We start from the raw sequence: 19410 nt of genomic DNA, 5'->3' as shown, positions 1-19410 counted from the left end.
TTGCTATTTCTTTTCAAAGCACATCCCGTGGTACGAGACAGTACTCATCGTTTGGAATGCAACGCCAGATGGGAAATCAGAGATCGGCATCAACACTTCCCCCGAACACTCGGCCTGTGTGATGCATTATCATCCATATCATCATTTCATTGTCATATTTAAAAGAGAAATAGATTGTTTAAGATTGCATTTTCCTGATTTATTGGTCTCTGTCAATTCTAGGCTGATCTGGTTACTGTATGATTTTTACATTTTCCAACGAAATATTAGTCACCGTCCAGAGGTAAAGAAACTAAATTAATTCCGTAAATGCTCTTTAACTGAGCACTTCTAAATTATATTCTAGAACTGGCAATTTCAAAAGAATGTACAAGATGTAATTTAAAATAAGTATAACTTAAAATCTGTCTTGAATGTTGATAGAATTTGGTTTCTTTACCAAGCATAAAATAGGAAAACCTCATATTGAAAAAACCCTGGTTTTTTTCTATTCATTTAATTGTTTTATTAAATGAAAGTGTGATGAACCAGGATAACTTTCAAAATATCGATGTGGTTTGACCACGAGAAGAATAATTCCTCAAACACTGGTGATGGATTTGGAGTACATATTACTTTAGGCCAATTTTCTTCATGTTTCTTGAATATCTCGCTTTCTTTAAATGTCATGACATTTTTTACATCAAGATATACATGTTGTAACATGTAAATAAAATACCTGCTAGTTTTTCCCTCTATCCACCTCGCTACATTATAATGGAATGTCTTTATTTTCATGACTGACTTGTTTACACAGTTTTTACAGTGGTAGATTTTCCATCATAATTTATTTATTCCCTGATTATCATAGAATAAAATACTTTTGCACAATTAATAGAATGTAAATTTGCACTTTTCAGAAATACGTAAAATTGCAAAATATAGGCAGTCTTGAAAGTAAAGACTTTTATATATAGATATTATCCCATATAGCCAGTGTAAATAAATTAACCAGTCAGTATGTTTAAGTATGAATGCTACATTTGTATGAGTTACGAACAATTCTGCTGTATATAATTGTTTTCTGTGTTTCTGTCCCGTGTATATATGTGCTGTACATATGCTGTTAAATCTTCCGTTTGGAGAATCTGGTGACAGTGCTAGTGTATTGATTGTCCACATGCAAAAAATTCAAAACTCGTTCTGGATTTGAAAGTCCAGTTTAGTATGAGAATATGAAACCGTTATTCCAGGCTCTTGAATTTATAAATAGATATGTGATAACATCACATCATACAGTTCTTCCATCTGTTGTGCTATTTACTCTATGCTGTGTACATAAATGTTTTAACATTTTAAAATGACATCATTATTTGTTATGTTATACATTGTAAGAGAAAATTGCATCAATTTTCTACAAAATAATGGCATCTCTCATCAACCAATGACATAACATTAGATGCTGTCAGAAGGGCAGACAATTCTGCAAATTGAACCATTGTGAATAAAATAAAGGACAAGTGATGCATCAAATAATACCAATTATCATCATAATACAAGGCTTCCACTGTCTTCATCAGTACACAAATTTGTTTGGTGATGTCAATTTTAAAAAGAAAATCCTTATAAACCTTTTTTTCCCCTTAAAATATTGTTGTATTTCTTATGAATCTTTATTTGACCTTGTCTATAAAACCAGTTGGCTTAGCCCGACAGTTCCAGGTACAATCATCTACAGTTTAAAATACTGCCGAATCTCCCAAATTGTTGGAATAAGTGCAATATTATTGTTAGGAATATTTCACACTGAAGTTGAAGCTGCTGATAATGAAATATAAGACTATTGGTTTATACAGAGAAAATGTTTATTGAGCCAGTATGAATAAATACACAGCTTTCCCAGTGATTTTGTACTGATTTTCTACACAGTAGACTTCCCTGTTCCATTGCTTTGTGTGTACGATGTTATATGTGTCAGTGTACAAATTCAGATGTCATGTTTAAGATATAACCTCTAGTACTCTCACATATAAATATACTCATAAAAGCACTACTTACTTGTTAAGTTTGAAATAAAATTCAGAGTGTTTGTAACTATTAGATAAATTAATAATCAATGCATTCCATGATATCGTTTGTAATTAACCTATTTTTTTTCAACTTTCCCATTTGATTAGTCTAGATGGAACTTGATAACTTACTACTATATTAAAGTGCTAAGAAATATTGCAGAGTATCTATATTTTGGTTGTTGTTGACGTCTTACAACTGTGTTTGTGTAGTCATGCTTTAGACTTTGTTTGAATTTTTTAAATTTTGATATTAATTTAGTATTGTTTCAGCTTTGCTTTCGCAGGTATACAATTAAGTCAGTTGAGCTTTGTTTTAAACTTTGTTAAATCAATATAAGGAACAGCTAATGCTTTCGTTGAGAACAATAGAAGTGTCTAGATTAAGTGATGCAGTAATACTGGTGTGCAGTTTCCTTTTCTGCATTAAGTTCTCTCTCATCAAACATGTATTGTGTGGGAAAAGATAAAAACTAGGTACAGTAAATCTAAACCATTCCCAAGATTCTTAGGTTGACATATATAAAGTGTTTGAGGCATGTTTGTAAAAGCATTCGCCAATACATACCATATTCGACCCAATGTCTTATAAGTGCTCATTGCCCATTTTGAGGCCTCAATTTCAATTGCCCAGACATAAATAAAGACCAAAACTACATAAAACTGTAAAGATTTACAATGATTTGTTTTATCGACAACTTTTCATTGTAATTTTTTCAAATTTTTAAATGCCCTGAGTGCTTATTGGGTTGAAAACGGTATGTAAAATTTTGTCAGAGAAGGAATATTTTGTTTAGTCTTGATTTTAACAAAAACAAATCAATTTACCTTCACTACGTAGTAGTCAAAATTTCATGGTGAATTTAAAATTAGACTTGATCTTGACACTAATGTATGCTATATCTACGCCAGAACTCATTTGTTATAAGCCTAACATAGAGTAGATGCACAGGGACCTGACACATACTTTCATCTACACGGTCCATGAAATACATATTTATGGAATATGAGGCTTTAAGATTATGTCAGGACCTTGTGTGTAGTTAATGTTACAGTGGTTAGGAGGCTGAGCTTCACTAATGTGTTCACAGGGACTTGTTGCGTTACATTGTTGATAAATTATGGTGCTGCCACTGTTTATGTTGATATTATGTGTTATGTTTTGTTAGAGACACAATAGTTCAGTTCTTTCAGTCATTACTAAGTAAATATTGATACATTCAGATCCGTTCATGTTATATGACATTAATGGGGTGATAGTGGAAAAATGTTGTCAGCTGCACTCGGTGCTGGTTAGGGGGTGTTAAAGAGAGCGAAATTGTGTGTGCAAATGGAAAGTTTTACATGAACGAGAGCATGTATGTGTGTGAAAATGGGTAATTTTACATGAACAAGAGCATGAATGTATGGATTAACCCAATGTAGACATGATTTTTCCAAATATAGGTTGAGTGAATTTAGAATATGAAACCCCAGTTGGTATCCTTTGCTTCTTTTTACTGTAATTTGCTTCAAAGCTACGCTATGGCATCTCAAAGATGTCTGATTTATGCTACAGTATGATATCATCTGTATATAGAGGTCTAGAACTGAAAGGTCTACACAATGATGTAATTTTCTATTTGGTTCTGTTAATCTTGTTTTGTTATCGCAAATTTTGAGATCTTAGTCAACTTATTATCATATTTATCTCTATAATAAGTTGCTTGCTGAACATTTTCAGCCATAGTGGTTGTGACTTTTCTTGTGTTAACACTTTTATATGATCTTTCTTGATTACTGTTAAAATGTAGACTTGATGACTTTATATGGTAATACATGGGAAAAATAAGCTAGCTTAAAATAATTTCATCGAACTTCAAATATATTTCTTGAAAAAAGTTAGCTGTATTATATCTAAAAGTGTTTATTTGTTTGGTCAAATTTGAAAAACACTCTTCCTTTGTAAGTGCTAGCGTTAGAATTGATACAAACTTTGTTAGTCATGTGTATTCAGTGTCTTTCTCCTAGATAGATCCTGTCAAACACTCTTGGCTTGTGAAGTCAAAAGTATAAAAATTCTGGAAAGTTGCAAAACTGTGAATGTTCTTTAAAAATGACTTGATTTATAAGATAAAGCATATCTTTAAGGAACTCGGACTTCCTACCTGAGACATAGTAGGTGTGATTCAGAATCACATTATTTTACATCTCTTAGAAATCCACTGCTATCTATTCACTGCCCAACTTTGATTTTTTAGAGATTTTAAAATATTGTCATTATTAGCTAGAAAATATTTGAAAACACCCCCAAATCAACTATGTACTCTTGTCAATTTAGTTTTAAAGTGTCTTTTCTTATTATCATATCATCAATATTAACCATGAACATTTCAGGTATTTGATCTTCATACGAAAATAATTATAGGATAATTTTTGTGAAAGGGGAAATGGTTAGCCAATGATTAACTCAAATTGTATGATATAATAACATGTAAATAATTATTTACCTTATACCGTAATATTAAGAAACTTAAACTACGTCATGATGACCTTTAAAGGGGATAATGGAACAAAGATCAAAGGTCACACTAAATGTGTTTGTCTCATTAGCCTGCGGTTAAGACTAGATAGGTGATTTGTACATAGATAAGTTATTTACTACTTACACAAGCATGCCAGTGCTTAGGTGTTACCAATACAGTCATTTATCTTCTCATGTATATTGTATAGGAGTTCTGAAAACAATTATGTGATATACACACCATTTAAAACCAATTTAACAATACATGTCATACCGTGCTAATAACATGTATGGTTGCTGAAGCAAAAAGTGCCTAAGATTAGTGCACCATTTATATTAAAATATTAATGATAAGGTTGTTTGCTTGTTGTTTATTATACCAAGAGCAACGATTTACTTGAATATTCAGGAAATCGAGCATTCATTTGAGTTTGAGCTTTGATATATTAATGAATCTATGAAATTGTATAAAAGTAGGTTTGGAAGAATATCCCTTTTCATACATATTCCTATCTTTACATTTCAAGGCAAAATAATCCATAACACTCATCAACGTATGTAGGTATCGCTTGGTAGGCGAAAGTGACATATTCTCTCTTGCTGCATTTCCAAACACTGACGTTACTTGGTCAGTTTATATTGCTATGTAGCACTATCCTCCAGGGACTACTATCACTGGAGTTATATCCACCCTTTGGCTAAGTCATTAAAACTAATCCACTCTTTGACTAGGTCATTAAAACTGAAGGCATATCAGGAGAAAGAGAAATGATCAATCACATGCTTACAGACTTCCTAAGATTGCAGAGAGCCACCTCCAACTTCAAAGCCATACTGTGTACAGTTATTCGATTCGTTTCATGTATATGAAAGGGCCGAACTACCTGTTTATCATGTTGTATACAGAGCCTTCAATTTTGCTATGACAGTCCAGGCTTTTTCAGATTTGCTATGATTAAAATATGGTTCAGGGATGGATTTAATGAGAGTGTTAGTAATCACTGTAATATTGAGGATGATATAGCTCCTAAATTAAAAAATGTAATGAAGTGACTGCCAAGAGGATGGGTGGAGGAATGCAAACACGTCAGCCATAGCCTTGAGGAAACCATCAGGGAAGGTCTGGCAGCAGCTGGTATCGTTATTACTGATAGGCGGGTGACAAAAAGATGTATAGCCAGTATAATAAGCATTTCTCAGGAAACCCCATGGTAGCTAGATATTCGAGAGAAGAACAGAAGTGCACCTAACACACTTTGTCTGGTGCTAATCTGAATCTTATTAGAGGTACATCCTCCCTCTAGCTTTCGTCATAAATCTTGCTAACAAGAGTCCAAAATAACAATCTCAAAGGAAGTATCATTGTTCATTCCAACATTTCCATCAGCTAGTGCAAGGTTATGGCCTTGATGGGGTGGTTATTACAACGGTAGATGATCTCCAAAAGGGACCACCATTGACACATACTATGTAGTGAAAATACTGAACTCTAGCACCGCAGAAAATGTAGTAAACGGTGTGATGTTCCACCAGGACAATGCCCCGTTCACTAGTCTACAATATGCCATGGCTTCTATCAACGACTGGCTTCAAATTGATTGGATGTCCGCATTATTCACTATTCCATCCTACTTGCTTCTGTTTCCAAACCTATAATGTGTAGGATTTGGCGAATGGTCAAGAAAAGATCTTTTATAAAATTGGCACTATGACCCTTAAACATTGAAACATTGCTGCCAAACTTGTGGAACTGCCATGTTTTGTCATTGTTTGTTTTACGGACACTGTTCAAAGCTTTAAACGGACCTAATCTGGAGCAAGTAACACTCCATCCATATCTTGGTCTTAACCTTGCGGACGATTTGAAATGGGACACTCATATCACAAAAATTGTAAAAAAAAAATAGTTCAACATTAGGCTTTCTGGAACGGAACCTGAAACATTGCATTATAGATACATGCAAAAAATAGCACATATTTCACTGGTGCGTCCCATTCTTGAGTACTCGTTTGCAACAACTTCAAGCCCCGGGAGGAAGGATCATCACAAGAATGCCAGAGGATCTGAAACTATCATCACTGCTGACCCATCCGAGATGAGTACCTAACAAAACGACGACACACAATCATCCACACAAATATGTACTGATACATATAGTGCTCCTATGAAAATACGTTTTTATTTTCGATTAGTCTTTATAATGGTTACAATTATTTCTATGTGTCTTTCTTCTATTTCACATTTCATTTCGTGTGAATCTCATGGCCTCTACCTATGTATTAGTCTAGGACGATGCATGAGCAATACATTTGTGGTCATTTGATTAATAACATACTACAAGTAACAAACTATTGTTGTTTGCAAATAAGTCTATAGTAGATATAACAGCTAGTGTTATCAGAAACTTTATGTTGTGATACTTATTATTTAAAAACGTTAACCTCCATGTCGAACCAGTCTGATACAATGTGTTTGCCTAGTCTGCTAAACCTGCCAAGAAGATTTTTTTATGCCTATTGATACCTATATATTAGAAGAAAAAATAATTGAAAAAAAAAGAAGAAGATACAAAAAACCTAAAAATACTGGCAGGATTAGCGAACTAGTGTGTGCCTATCTTTGAACGCAGCCTTCTAACTCCAGACGTGTTTGAAATAATGAAACACCGTGTTGTTTATTTTCTAAATTTTGAAGTTTTTGTCGGGAGACATGTATCGGATATTTGTTGGAGTTATAAAGACTGAAATGCATCGCGTTACCAAACAAAATATTACCTTGTTTATGTCTTCGAAAAATGAAACAAATGCTTCGAATACAATACTAGCACATCTTTAATTATTTTATATCTTTACTTTTACAAAATAATTTCGTATGTCATCATCAAAATAAAAATGAGAAAATACAATATTCATAACGTGATCGTAAATCCACACGTGATATACAGCAATATATAAATCAAAAGAAGTTTGAGCCAGTCCATTTTTGCGTATATAACTTATTTATACACGGCACTGAGATTGGCAATGGTAATTATAAATGTTCATAACGAAGTCCTAATTTTGTGGTTCCTTATTCGTTTGCCTCTCCATCCATATCCGTAGACATTGGTCCTGTTTGGCTGTAGAACCATTTACCAAATGTGCCCGTGCGGTTGTGTCCGACAGTTCCAGGATAGCTCCCGGCAAAACATACTCCTCGGCTGACACCACGGTGCATGGGGTTCGAAACCCGCGCGCAGCGCCTGGACGAACTCTCTTGTCACTGGAAATTTCACTAATGCAAAAGTCTTGGCCAGTTTTCAATTGAATTCTATTGTCATTAGAGAGCGATGACAAAAGTTTTGGTTTGTCCACTCCGTCAATTACAGCCTGCATGTCCTGTTCCAGTTTCCGGACGTCTGCAGTGATGTTAGTAAATTGGTTCTCGCTGACGGGTTTCCTAGGACCTTTGGCAGCCTGTGGTCTAGAATTGGTCGCCCTCAAGCAAGACTCGATCTTCCACATTTTGATTTTTTCTTCTATAACTTGCAAGCATGTCTCGTCATCATCATCCTGGTTGTTGTCGGCAACCAAACCTCTTGTCAAAGATATTTCATCTGATATGTTTTGTTGTAAAACTTCTGACATATTAATTTCTTGTTTCGACTTTGGTCTTGTTCCATTTGGCTTTCCATCTCTTGGAGATTTGCTTAAAATTTCCGATACGTTTTGAATACGGGAAGATGTTCTTGAGTCTGGTTTATCTACAATTTTTCCTATTCTCCATCGTCTCCACCTCAAAGTTAACTTCCTTCTTTTGTTGCGACCAAACGCAGAGAGTAAATTCCTCGATTCTGTGCAACCCATCTTTAACTACAGATTTGCAGATTGGTAAACATGGAAGTTGCGCGATCCCGAAATGCACAAATTGGGTTATTGTGACGTCATACTTATTGTACGTCATAAAACATGTGCCGTGAGGATTATCTAGTATCATCGTTTTTACTACAATTTATAATGTACAGATGTGTGACAAACTAAATTTCAAAAATTTGATTTGACTATATAATCTTACTTTTTCTTAAAACTTTCTCTGAACTTGTAAATGTGCCAATTTTAAGAAAACTTTACTAAGTGAAAATTAATGCTGTTGATTCACCATTCAATTACACATACATATTTCTTTCTGTTACCTGTGATCAGAAAAAAACCCCAAAGAAACTAAATATAACATATGTTTCGTCGATGTAATTATGTGAAGAAAACCTTAACAATTTCTTAATTTCGCAAAAGAAAGTTTAAAATACAAAGATTATTTAGCAAAATTTAGCATTGAGAATTAAATTAATCCATAACTGAGAGCTTTTTTACAGCGCTAAATTTTGTATTGAAATGTATTTCCGGTATCGAACCACCGAAATGCGCTGGTTTCGTTAAATCGTTATTTTCGCGTTTGCGCTAAAACCATGCCAAAATAAGTGCGCTTACAGTTTGGGAAACCGTAATTAATATAGAATCTAGTTGCTTTGAGACGCCAAACAGAAAACGAACCTATTGATGATACTAAAATTAATCCAACAGTCTCTGGGTGCCCATTACAATGTAATTCAAAATCAAATGATAGTATAGTACAATAACAACACCAGAATTTAACAGTTGGCACTTTTGATTTATGGACTTAACAATGTAAATAGCCATGATATTGATATATTCCGGCGTGTGAACAAAAATGATGGAAAGTCGTATATTCACGAGATTTCATATTTTAGCGTTTATTTTTTTTTTTTTTTTTTTTTTTTACGGGAACGGCAATGGGCTATAGTAAACTTGATAACATGAATGAAATGCATTTATTTACTTGATGTTACTTGATGTTAATCCATTTTAAACGACCCGGAATAAAATCAGGTTTAAATTAAAACGTGTCGATATCAATCGCGAAATTAACTTCTCGCTGAAATCAGCATCTTTACAGTAAGTATTACATTTATATATGACCAAGCCCGGCGGCCCCAGGGACCGGGTCCTAACATGCGATTGAACCCTTTTCTTGAACTTTAGATAATGGTCATCTAATTATCTGCAGGCTGATATAAACACTATTGTAGATCCGTTTCTACACACACTTGAGACTCTTCCAGTTCATGTTCAACGGGAAAAGCTATACGCGAAAATTTGATCCACACAAATAAATACAACATAGTATAAGATATACAGTGTTTGTTTACTGTATCCTATACTTTTTTTTCTTTAACTTTTTCACAAAACATTATTTTTTTCGTGTTACAGAATTTTTTGTACGCTGATATGAGATACTATTTATTTCCTTATTGTATTTTGTGATCTATTTTACTAATAAAGGGCATTTTAAAGTAAGTTTAACCCAATCAATCAATTGAATCGATTATTTCTTTATCCACTTGTGTATAATAGACCTAGAATCTAGTAGTAAGCTAGGACATGTACGCATTCGGACCCGCGTGAGTTACTTCCCTTGTAGAGATCTTCAGTGTTGGAAGACACAATGATTGGCCAGCGCCTTTGGGAAATTCAAGTTGTATCTTGAAGAAATGTTGTAAACATTTCATTGATATGTGATCCATGCAGACAGCATTGATCCCAACCCTTTGCAGTTTAATGCTAACGAGGGTTTTGATTGCATTTACATTGGATACATCTAAATTGATCACGAGATATATATATTAATAGAGAAGAACAGGGAGTTGCTACGCACGCTGGCAGCTGGTTAAAAAACAAGATATGTCGTAAGTTGATGTCACTGTATATGTTTAAGGCCTTACTGAATTGATCCGCCGTTACATTAAACATGTGTGCATCAATTTACCGAAGCATGCTTTATTCTAGCATAAGCAAACATTATTTGTGAAGATGCAGCTAAAAGTTCCTACATTATTTTAGGACAGATTCTTTCAAACTTTGGAATGTCAACTGAATTTCGGCCTTTAAATTTCTAGATATCGCATCACTTGTTGCTCTTGTGAAATAGGCGCTTCAGCTTGATAAAAAATATTTCATCTGAAACCTCAAAAAAGTTAAATTTAAAATGTGCATAACCATATTCAGTGGTCATCAATTTGAATGCATTCAATTTTATGCATTTAAATTTAATTTTGACCAATAGGCAGTTATATCTGTATCGGGATCTGACTTGGTCTATCTTCTGTGCCTTTTCGGACCACAGGAAAGTTCTGATTAAGTAGGTGGTTTTTACACAGAAGTAATTGCTTTTAAGTTTTGTTTTTTGTTTTTGTAAGTTTACATATCATTTATGTCTGTTTTAAGGGATACAAAACCTAAGAAAAAGAAAAGGAAGCAAAAACAGCGCTTGCTGCCAGAAGAGGGAGGTGAGGAAGCTGATGGAATAGCCAATCCTATATTAGTAGGTTACCTTTTTAGCTGATGGAATATACTAACTAAATGTATTACTGCTGAGGTTGGGATGTTACAAAATCTTAACCCTTGATTGAGATAACCCAATTTTGATCACTTATAGGTAATTGATTTTTTTCTTGCATCTCTAAGATATAATAAAACCCATCTATACACGTGTTCAGAGTGCAAAATTATCCTTTCTTGGTCCTCCTGGTTCAAAGACAATTAACCATTTTATCTGCGCTTTGTATTCAGTCATTCTGTGTAAAACTATAGTTCGCGGTTATATCAAAGAAAGACAATGATCAATCAGTACGTGTATACTGTTTTAATAATTAAAAACAACAACCAAACAATGCACGGTAAAAGACTGAATGCACATATTTCGCGAGTATGACATCACATGTGCGGACTGTTACATGATTGAATGGGGTAAAATTCCACCAACAATCACGTAAAGGTACCAGACAGATTGGACAAGATAGAAAAATCTAGCACAAGGAATCATGTGAGAGTTCCTTGTCCGAGATGGGAGAATACTATAATCCGATTTTTTGTATATGTATAAGGGGAAAAAAAGATATTTTATATGTACATGTAGTGATATTTACATGTGTTCTATTAGACTATTACAGGTCTTATCTGGAAAGTACTTTTAAATGTCAGACCATTCATTATTTATCTAATCAAAAGTTATTCTGGGAGTAATTCGTTTGTAAAGTATCCAGACAGTAATTATTTGGAAAACACATAAGTGCTTTTCATTAATACTGATTTAGTCTGTCTATGGTAATGCTTGAGCTTGATTAACTCATATTTAGATATTTGTAATGTTCTTAAGTCATCTGTTTCCTTTGGCCAAATAAAAACTATTCTTGTTTCTGGTAACACCCTTTAAAAATGAAGGGTCGGAAGGTTGGGATTTTTTTTTTTAATATTTTCTTCTCTTCTTCCCAGTCTTGCAGTGAAAAACTGAAGTAGACTTTATTCAACCTTATATAAACCATGGATTTGATTCCCAGGAGACTATTGGTGTCTGAGATTTACAGAATTTGTACCAAAATTGTGGATTTTGTGAAAAACCAAACAAAATTTAGGTTGTTATTTGTTTGCTTGAGGACAAAACTGATAAAATGTTTTTGAGTAGGTACTGATTTTATAGGGTCGGTCGGGTTACCAGAAACACAAATATTAATTTTTTGTTTTTCTGATAAATGTTATGTTTTTGTTCAGACAGGTGAAGAATCTGACACAGGATTGGTTTACAGTGGAGGAGAAACATCAGGAGGGGAGGTAATTCAGAAATCATTCTCTTTTACACAAAATCTCTCTAATCCATTAAAACTGATGTCTTTCACCACTAAATTCCCTTTTTATATTTGTTTTCCTTATTTTATTACGTAACTGCATAAATATAATACATGCACATTAGTTGCAAGTGATACTCTGTTCAAAGTCTGCTTTATTTATTAATAATTTCTAGAATATTCTAAAATGCCAATAGTTTGGTTATTAACTCTTTACTTACTTTTGTTCATGTTTTCCTTCTTTATTTTAAAAGTTCTGACATATTTACATAAATATGCTTGTGTATATACATATGTATAACATATCAAATTCTTATTTACAGACTGCAGAAGACATTGAAGAAGCAGAAAATCTTGCCCAGGATTTGAAATCAAAACATGCACAAAAACAACGAGAGGTATGTTTCTGGTAGACTGGTAGTGTATATTGCAAAATTTAAAACAAAAAAATAGAAGATATACACTAAAAATGTGTGAATGTTATGAGCTATATCAGCTGGTTCCAAGGTGATTGTAAATACCTTATTATATTTGAATTATTTCTATCTTTGCATTTTACAGAGTTATCTCCCTTTTGGGTAGGGTCAATAGGAGCAAAGTTTGACATAATTTTCTCTGTAAAATATGACGTTACAATCATAAAAACATGCCATAACAATTAGCACCTACTCGCAAGGGCAGATAAATCTGTGATATGCAAATACAGAATATCATTAACTTTGAATTAAATTTACAGAAGTAGTACCCCTTTGTACTATATCAGGTGTTAAGGCCTCTTAGCTTACTTCATTGTCAGTAGAAAACATTACAAAGTCCAAGATACTGAAGTTTTTTGTCATGATTTGTGGGACTGGTTCAAAAGATTCTATTATATAGATCAAATTTGATTTCAGTTGTCAGACGTTGTATCACCCAAAGATGATGTGGCCAAAGAGTTACGTAACATCAAGAAGAAAAGCAAGGAAAAAGTAGAAGAAACAATCCGCCAAGAACAAGAAGAGAGTGCTGCTGAGGAAACGACCGTCCTGCAGACTGCCACCGAGGTGGGCGAGGATGGTACCCTTCCTATGCCTGAGGGAGAGGAAACTGGCGAGGGGATACCCACCTTAGAGGGGGAGGAGATACCAACATTACCCGAGGGAGAGGAGGATGAGGAAGAAAGTAAAGTAAAAAAACTAAAAAAGAAGAAAAAAACTGAAGAATCTGAAAGTAAGTGCAAAGTATATTTTTTTTAAATCCCAGATATGAACTTCTAATATGCTTGACCAATAATAGAAGGCACTCTGTAACACAGATAAATGTACAAAATTTGACTGAGTAAAGGAAATTGTTTTGAAATTTTGGTTGCTAACTTATTTTGATCGCAATCTGATTAAAATCATTCTGTCAATTGCTTGTTTATTACCACTGGGGCACAGCTCATAATTATGTACTTACAAAACAAAGCTAAGAATAGAGGATTTTAATCAGGTTGCTTATGATCCATTTGTCATTGTGGATTTCTGAATACTGATGCTTGTCATTGTCGGTGAAGTTTATAAATTCCAATAAAGAATGATTTCACTGATCTGGTATAATTGTTTTTCCCTTAGTTACTCCTCTGACCCAGGAGGGAGAGGAGGAAACTAAGCCAGAGGAACCCGCCCCTCCCAAACCTCCTGAAGAAGACACTAAAACGTCCAGAGGAAAGAGTCTTAAGGATCGTCTGAAGAACAGATTACAAAAGGCTAAGGTATGTACAACATGTCATTGGTGTGTTATTGATGGGAGCAAGTCGGATAAAGACACAGAATGGCTTGAATTACAAAATTACTTTATTAGGTCTTCGAATTATAAAATAAAAATTGTCTAAATGATTTAGAAAAATGATTATTTAGGGGCATTTATATTACTCAGTCAATAAGGTATTATGCTTGAATAACCTTAAAATGATTGTTGATTTCTTTTATATTTGATTTTGAATACACTATTTTGGAAAGGTTTTCACTGATGTTATGTATACCTGCAGCAGGAGTATTATCCTGATTTGAAAAAAAATGTTCTAATTTTACTAATTTTATTCCATAGGAAACTGCAGTGTCTGAGGTTCAGGAAAAGGAGAGGGAAGAGCGGCGCGAGAAACGACTAAAGCGTGACCAACAAGTTACTCGATTTGATACAGAGGTAAAATTCTTAATATAACTGTTTTATTTGCTTAATCCTGGTTTGTAGAGCTGGATCGGGTTGATCAGCCAGTCTTTCAAAGATTTCAATAAGGAACCAATATTTAGTACAACTTTTATAATTATAATAGAACCTGTTGTTTTGCAATTACCAACATATTTTACATTTAGAAATAAATTAGAATCAAGGGAATTTTGGTATAATTTACAAGTATGTCTTAAGGCATGCTTAATTTTGTTCTATTCCTTAGGAATTGAAGAGATTCTTTTTTAAAAGTCTTTATTTCTGCTTTAAAGTGTCTTGCTTTATATGCCAGCATAAAATTTTTTTTACGTTTGGCTATCAGCAATTTCATTTCATTTCAACAAATTTCATTGCAAATAATATGCAAATGGATTTGGCAACAGGCAAAGCCTATTTTAGCCATCTCCAAAAAAAATCCGGTATAGTACAATTATCAACAAAATATTTTAACATTTAACATTACATTATGAATGAATATTATTATTAGTGTATCTCCCCAGCCTATCATAGTAGAAAAATCTAAAAAAATCTTTTAGTTTCAGATATATATTCTGATATGCATTGCAGTAGATATGTAATTTTTTCCTTCAATACAATTGTCACAGCCATGCAGTAGAGTTTTTGTGTTAAAATGTGAGTGGGGATTATTAGAGTTATGTATTTTGGTTCTGAGTGATGATCAGCAATATTGATATAAATATGATATCTTAGTTATATGATTATGTCTTTAGATAGAAAACATTGAACAGACTATCAAAATCTTCCGTGAGGTAATGACAAATGTTTAAAGACATTTAACAACATTTTCTGGTACATTTATAGAGAGTATATCATATATCTGATAAATATGTAATTTAAAGAGACTCAAATACTGATGTGTAACTGTTTTAGCTTTATACAAAAAAGAGTTCTTACTATTTACTAATTTTCTGAAATTCCATTAAGTTGGAAAATTCGGCCAAGTCCTTGATAATCCAGTGCATTGTTACGATTACATCTATGACAAGAATGTACGTATGATCAAAGCGTCTGGGGTATCAAGGATTGGGAGCACTGAGACCAAGAAATAAACTGGGATTTTTTAGTTGCATGAAAATAATGTACCAGAATTTTGTTTTCAAATTGTTTTTACAGTTTAATTTCTTTTTAGTTTCGAAAGTACAATGGGAAAGGTGTGATTTGATGAAAAGTTTGTTGAATCACATCACATATTCGGACTGTTTGACATTTGTTATTTTTTTAGTTTATAATTTTGAATTGTTTTTATATGTTTGTTACAAATTTTGATGTGACATATTATGGTGTGGTTCAGTCAGTCTATCAAACACCTTCAAATGAAGATGTGTTTTTCTGAATAGCAATTTGTTTACAAATGTTGTGCTATCTTTTTGGGGTATCATTAAGTTTTATAAGTTTGGTAAAATCCTTTGAAATTGTTGGAGAAATAGTATGGACATTGGTAAGAAGCGCACAATTTTATATTGTATATCTGATTTGTATGACCATATTGAAATGTAATGATGAAAATTTGGAATCTATTGTATTGACTTTCAGACCCAACTTTCTTTCAAAGTTTAATTATTTAACGGTTTTTAAACAAGAAAACTATAGACTTTTCATTATTTTTATTTAAACCTTTCAGTATGATGAAGCCGAAATGGAAAGATTAGAAGAAAGATCAAGACAAGTGAGAATGCGTCTGAAAAAACTAAATCAACAACCATCATCTGAACGGGTAGGTAGAGAATGACTAGATAGCTAAATGTTTAGGTCTAGATTAAAAACTTTGTTGCTTTACCAAGTTATCAATATGGGATAATGTCTTGGTAAAGTGAAAAAGTTTTATTATATCTTGCACCATAATATCATGGTATAGTCATATATCCAATGTATTTTGATATATATATATTCCCTGCTATATATTCCTGTTATATATTATCTTAAATTACTAATAACCTTGAATGGAACCTGTCTTATCTGACACATATCCCAAAGTACACAAATCTGCTTGAAGTTTATTATGTCCAGATTAGGAGGTTGGATTATTGGGGTGTCAGAATAGACAGGTTTCATTGTTTATATGTAAGCCTCTTAGACACATGATATTTAAGATAAAATTGCTGTAAATGTGCCACACTATTTTTGTTAAAATCAAAGTTTAGTGGAACAGTAATCTTTAATGTGATGAGGATTTTGTACAATGATATTTTAGCCAGTAAAAACTTTAAAGTATAAACTTGGCACAAGTATAGTTTTCACAGGTACTTTTTGGGGCTGGAAATGCTGAAAAAATACTTATTCCAGCATAATTTACGCATAAAAAATTTGGGCAAAAAAGGATGTCCAGGAAGTCCCAAAAGAGACGATTTATTATTAATCACACATGATCCTTTACGATTGGTATCAATAAGAAACAACAATATCTTTTTTAAAATGCACTTTTCAATTTCAACCTTAGTTTTCTTTACAATAATGATAATTATTCAGAACACATTAAAAATGACCTTATGATTATGCATATTATCTTTTTTTAGCCCACCATCATCAGATGGTGGGCTATTCAAATCGCCTTTCGTCCGTGGTCCTTCCGTCTGTTCTTCCGTCCGTCCTTCCGTCTGTCCTTCCGTCTGTCCTTCCGTCCGTCCTTCCGTCCGTTAACAATTCTTGTTACCGCTATTTCTCAGAAATTACTTAAGGGATCTTTCTCAAATTTCATATGTCGGTTCCCTTAGGACCCTCGTTGTGCATATTGCATTTTGGGACCGATCGATGAACAAGATGGCCGACAGGCGGCCATCTTTGATTTTGATAGTTAAAGTTTGTTACCGCTATTTCTCAAAAAGTACTGAAGGGATCTTTCTCAAATTTCATATATAGGTTCCCCTAGGGCCCTAGTTGTGCATGTTGCATTTTGGGACCGATCGGTGAACAAGATGGCCGCTAGGCAGCCATCTTGGATTTTGATAGTTAAAGTTTGTTACCGCTATTTCTCAAAAAGTGCTAAAGGGATCTTTCTCAAATTTCATATACAGGTTCCCCTAGGACCTTAGTTGTGCATATTGCATTTTGGGACCGACTGGTCAACAAGATGGTCGACAGGCGGCCATCTTGGATTTTAATGGTTAAAGTTTGTTACCACTATTTCTCAAAAAGTGCTAAAGGGATCTTTCTCAAATTTCATATACAGGTTCCCCTAGGACCCTAATTGTGCAAATTGCATTTTGGGACCGATCGGAAACAAGATGACCGAATGACGGCCATCTTGGATTTTGATAGTTAAAGTTTGTTATCAATATTTCTCAAAAAGTACTGAAGGGATCTTTCTCAAATTCCATGCATAGTTTCCCCTTGTACCCTAGTTGTGCATAGTACATTTAAGGACTGATCCATAATGCCTTTCGGCACTGATTGGTAAACAAGATGGCAAACCGGCCGCCATCTTAGATTTCATTGTTGAAGTTTGTTACCACTATGTCTTAGAAAGTACTATAGCGATCTGTTTCAAATTTTATATGTAGTGTGTTTGAACAAGTTTGAAAAGCAGGGAAAAGATCCCTCTTTCCATTGTCAGACATAGATCATTCTTTGGTGGGCGCCAAGATCCCTCTGGGATCTCTTGGTTTTTTTTGGGTTTTTTTTCATTATTGTAAAAATTTAGTCTTATGTGTTACTTCTTCTGTCATACAATATAAATGTTATATTTTGCTATTTTGCATGACTTGATGTATCCTAAATACATGTATGTAGTATATGAATGTTTTTTTTTCTGTATATTTGATTCCCTTGTATTTAACCTTGACTGCTATTTTAGAGGAAACAAATATTGGAATCCAAGGTAACGTGCTAGTGTGATAGGCGCACACTGTTGTTTGTGTCCTGTTGTTTCCACCCAATGCTGATTGCTACCAAACACATCACATGGGTTTATACATTGCATGATATTCTGTTTTCATCAGTTATTTGTCATTTGTTGTTGTTTTAGCAGTTGAAATTCTTGAATTTTATCATAATTATAGAAAATAGTGTTTTTATATTATTACAAAAAAAGTGAAAAAATTTGTTAAACAAAAAAAACCATTTAAATTAAACTAGCCAATAATCTATAAAGAATTAATGAAAAACATGAAAAGAATGAATATGAATGATAATGTGAAGAAAAAAAAAAAATCTTTGTCTAATATCTGTCACTGTCAATGCTTAGATAGGGTCATTGCAGGAATTTACTCCCCTGATAGTCTTATTACAGACATAAGCTTACAAAAAAAATCTTTAAGAAATAAAGAATCTCTCTCAAGATTTTGCAACTTTCAAACTTTGATCAATTTTATTTCAAAGGTTTCCTGCACCGCTTACATTGAGATTTGAATGATATGCTTTGTCAATGTTCTTGAGCACATCACTGTTACAAGTACACGTTCTGTTGTGACAGACAAGATGACTTACAGATTCTCCATTTATTATAGATGTTTCTTAAAACAATGCCATTTACATTTAATTAGTGATAATTCATCATGAATTGACAAAAAAAGCATCTGTTCATGATTACGAACTTCAGGGAGTATTATCGATAATCATACAATACATGAGAGGAGAGGATGTGAGGGTTTGAGGGAGAGAAATCAAATGTAAATAGGAAAATCAATTTCTAAAAAGGGGTTCAAAGCAGAACTTGAGAATTAGATAGAAATATTGGTAAGTATAATTAGCACTTCTCTTTTTCTCCTCTTTGTTGACTATAACATGTCTTTGTTACTGTGGACCCTATTGTTGACACCAACATGCAGGCAATCAGTTTGTGATCCAAGTCATGGCTTACCTTTTGTCAGTAGTGATTTAAAATGGAGTGTAAATTACCTTACAGGAGATGTATCAAAGTTGGGTAAGACTGGGTGTTACTAATGTGTTGTGTATGGTCACTAAAATATTTAATGGAATAATAAATAATGATATTCTGAAAAAAGAGTAACTGTTATGGATGGCAAATGACGTTTCT

General features: G+C 33.4%; 2 protein-coding genes across 8 annotated transcripts in view; both read left to right on the top strand.

Moving 5' to 3' along the window:
• The window catches only part of LOC138325289 (rho-associated protein kinase 2-like), a 49292-nt gene extending 46811 nt beyond the window's left edge, over nucleotides 1-2481 (top strand). For all 3 annotated transcript variants that reach the window (XM_069270843.1, XM_069270844.1, XM_069270842.1), the window contains one exon: nucleotides 20-2481. In XM_069270843.1, the coding sequence (XP_069126944.1) occupies nucleotides 20-122 (103 nt within the window). In that variant the 3' untranslated portion in view covers nucleotides 123-2481. The remainder of the gene's footprint in view (nucleotides 1-19) is intronic.
• A 7570-nt stretch (nucleotides 2482-10051) lies between these two features.
• LOC138325277 (coiled-coil and C2 domain-containing protein 2A-like) overlaps nucleotides 10052-19410 on the top strand; it is a 42065-nt gene continuing 32706 nt past the window's right edge. For 2 of the 5 annotated variants that reach the window (XM_069270827.1, XM_069270825.1), the window contains exons 1-9: nucleotides 10052-10295; nucleotides 10834-10930; nucleotides 12157-12216; nucleotides 12554-12628; nucleotides 13124-13439; nucleotides 13823-13962; nucleotides 14298-14393; nucleotides 16060-16152; nucleotides 18229-18252. In XM_069270827.1, the coding sequence (XP_069126928.1) occupies nucleotides 10291-10295; nucleotides 10834-10930; nucleotides 12157-12216; nucleotides 12554-12628; nucleotides 13124-13439; nucleotides 13823-13962; nucleotides 14298-14393; nucleotides 16060-16152; nucleotides 18229-18252 (906 nt within the window). In that variant the 5' untranslated portion in view covers nucleotides 10052-10290. Of the gene's footprint in view, nucleotides 10296-10833; nucleotides 10931-12156; nucleotides 12217-12553; nucleotides 12629-13123; nucleotides 13440-13822; nucleotides 13963-14297; nucleotides 14394-16059; nucleotides 16153-18228; nucleotides 18253-19278; nucleotides 19297-19410 lie in introns of all 5 variants that reach the window. The other 3 variants (XM_069270829.1, XM_069270828.1, XM_069270826.1) reach the window with 2 other exon arrangements.

This window comes from Argopecten irradians, chromosome 6 (assembly GCF_041381155.1).
Source record: "Argopecten irradians isolate NY chromosome 6, Ai_NY, whole genome shotgun sequence".
NCBI lineage: Eukaryota > Metazoa > Mollusca > Bivalvia > Pectinida > Pectinidae > Argopecten > Argopecten irradians.
The sequence above is the reverse complement of the archived record's forward strand: the minus strand, read 5'-3'. Positions and strand labels throughout refer to the sequence as shown.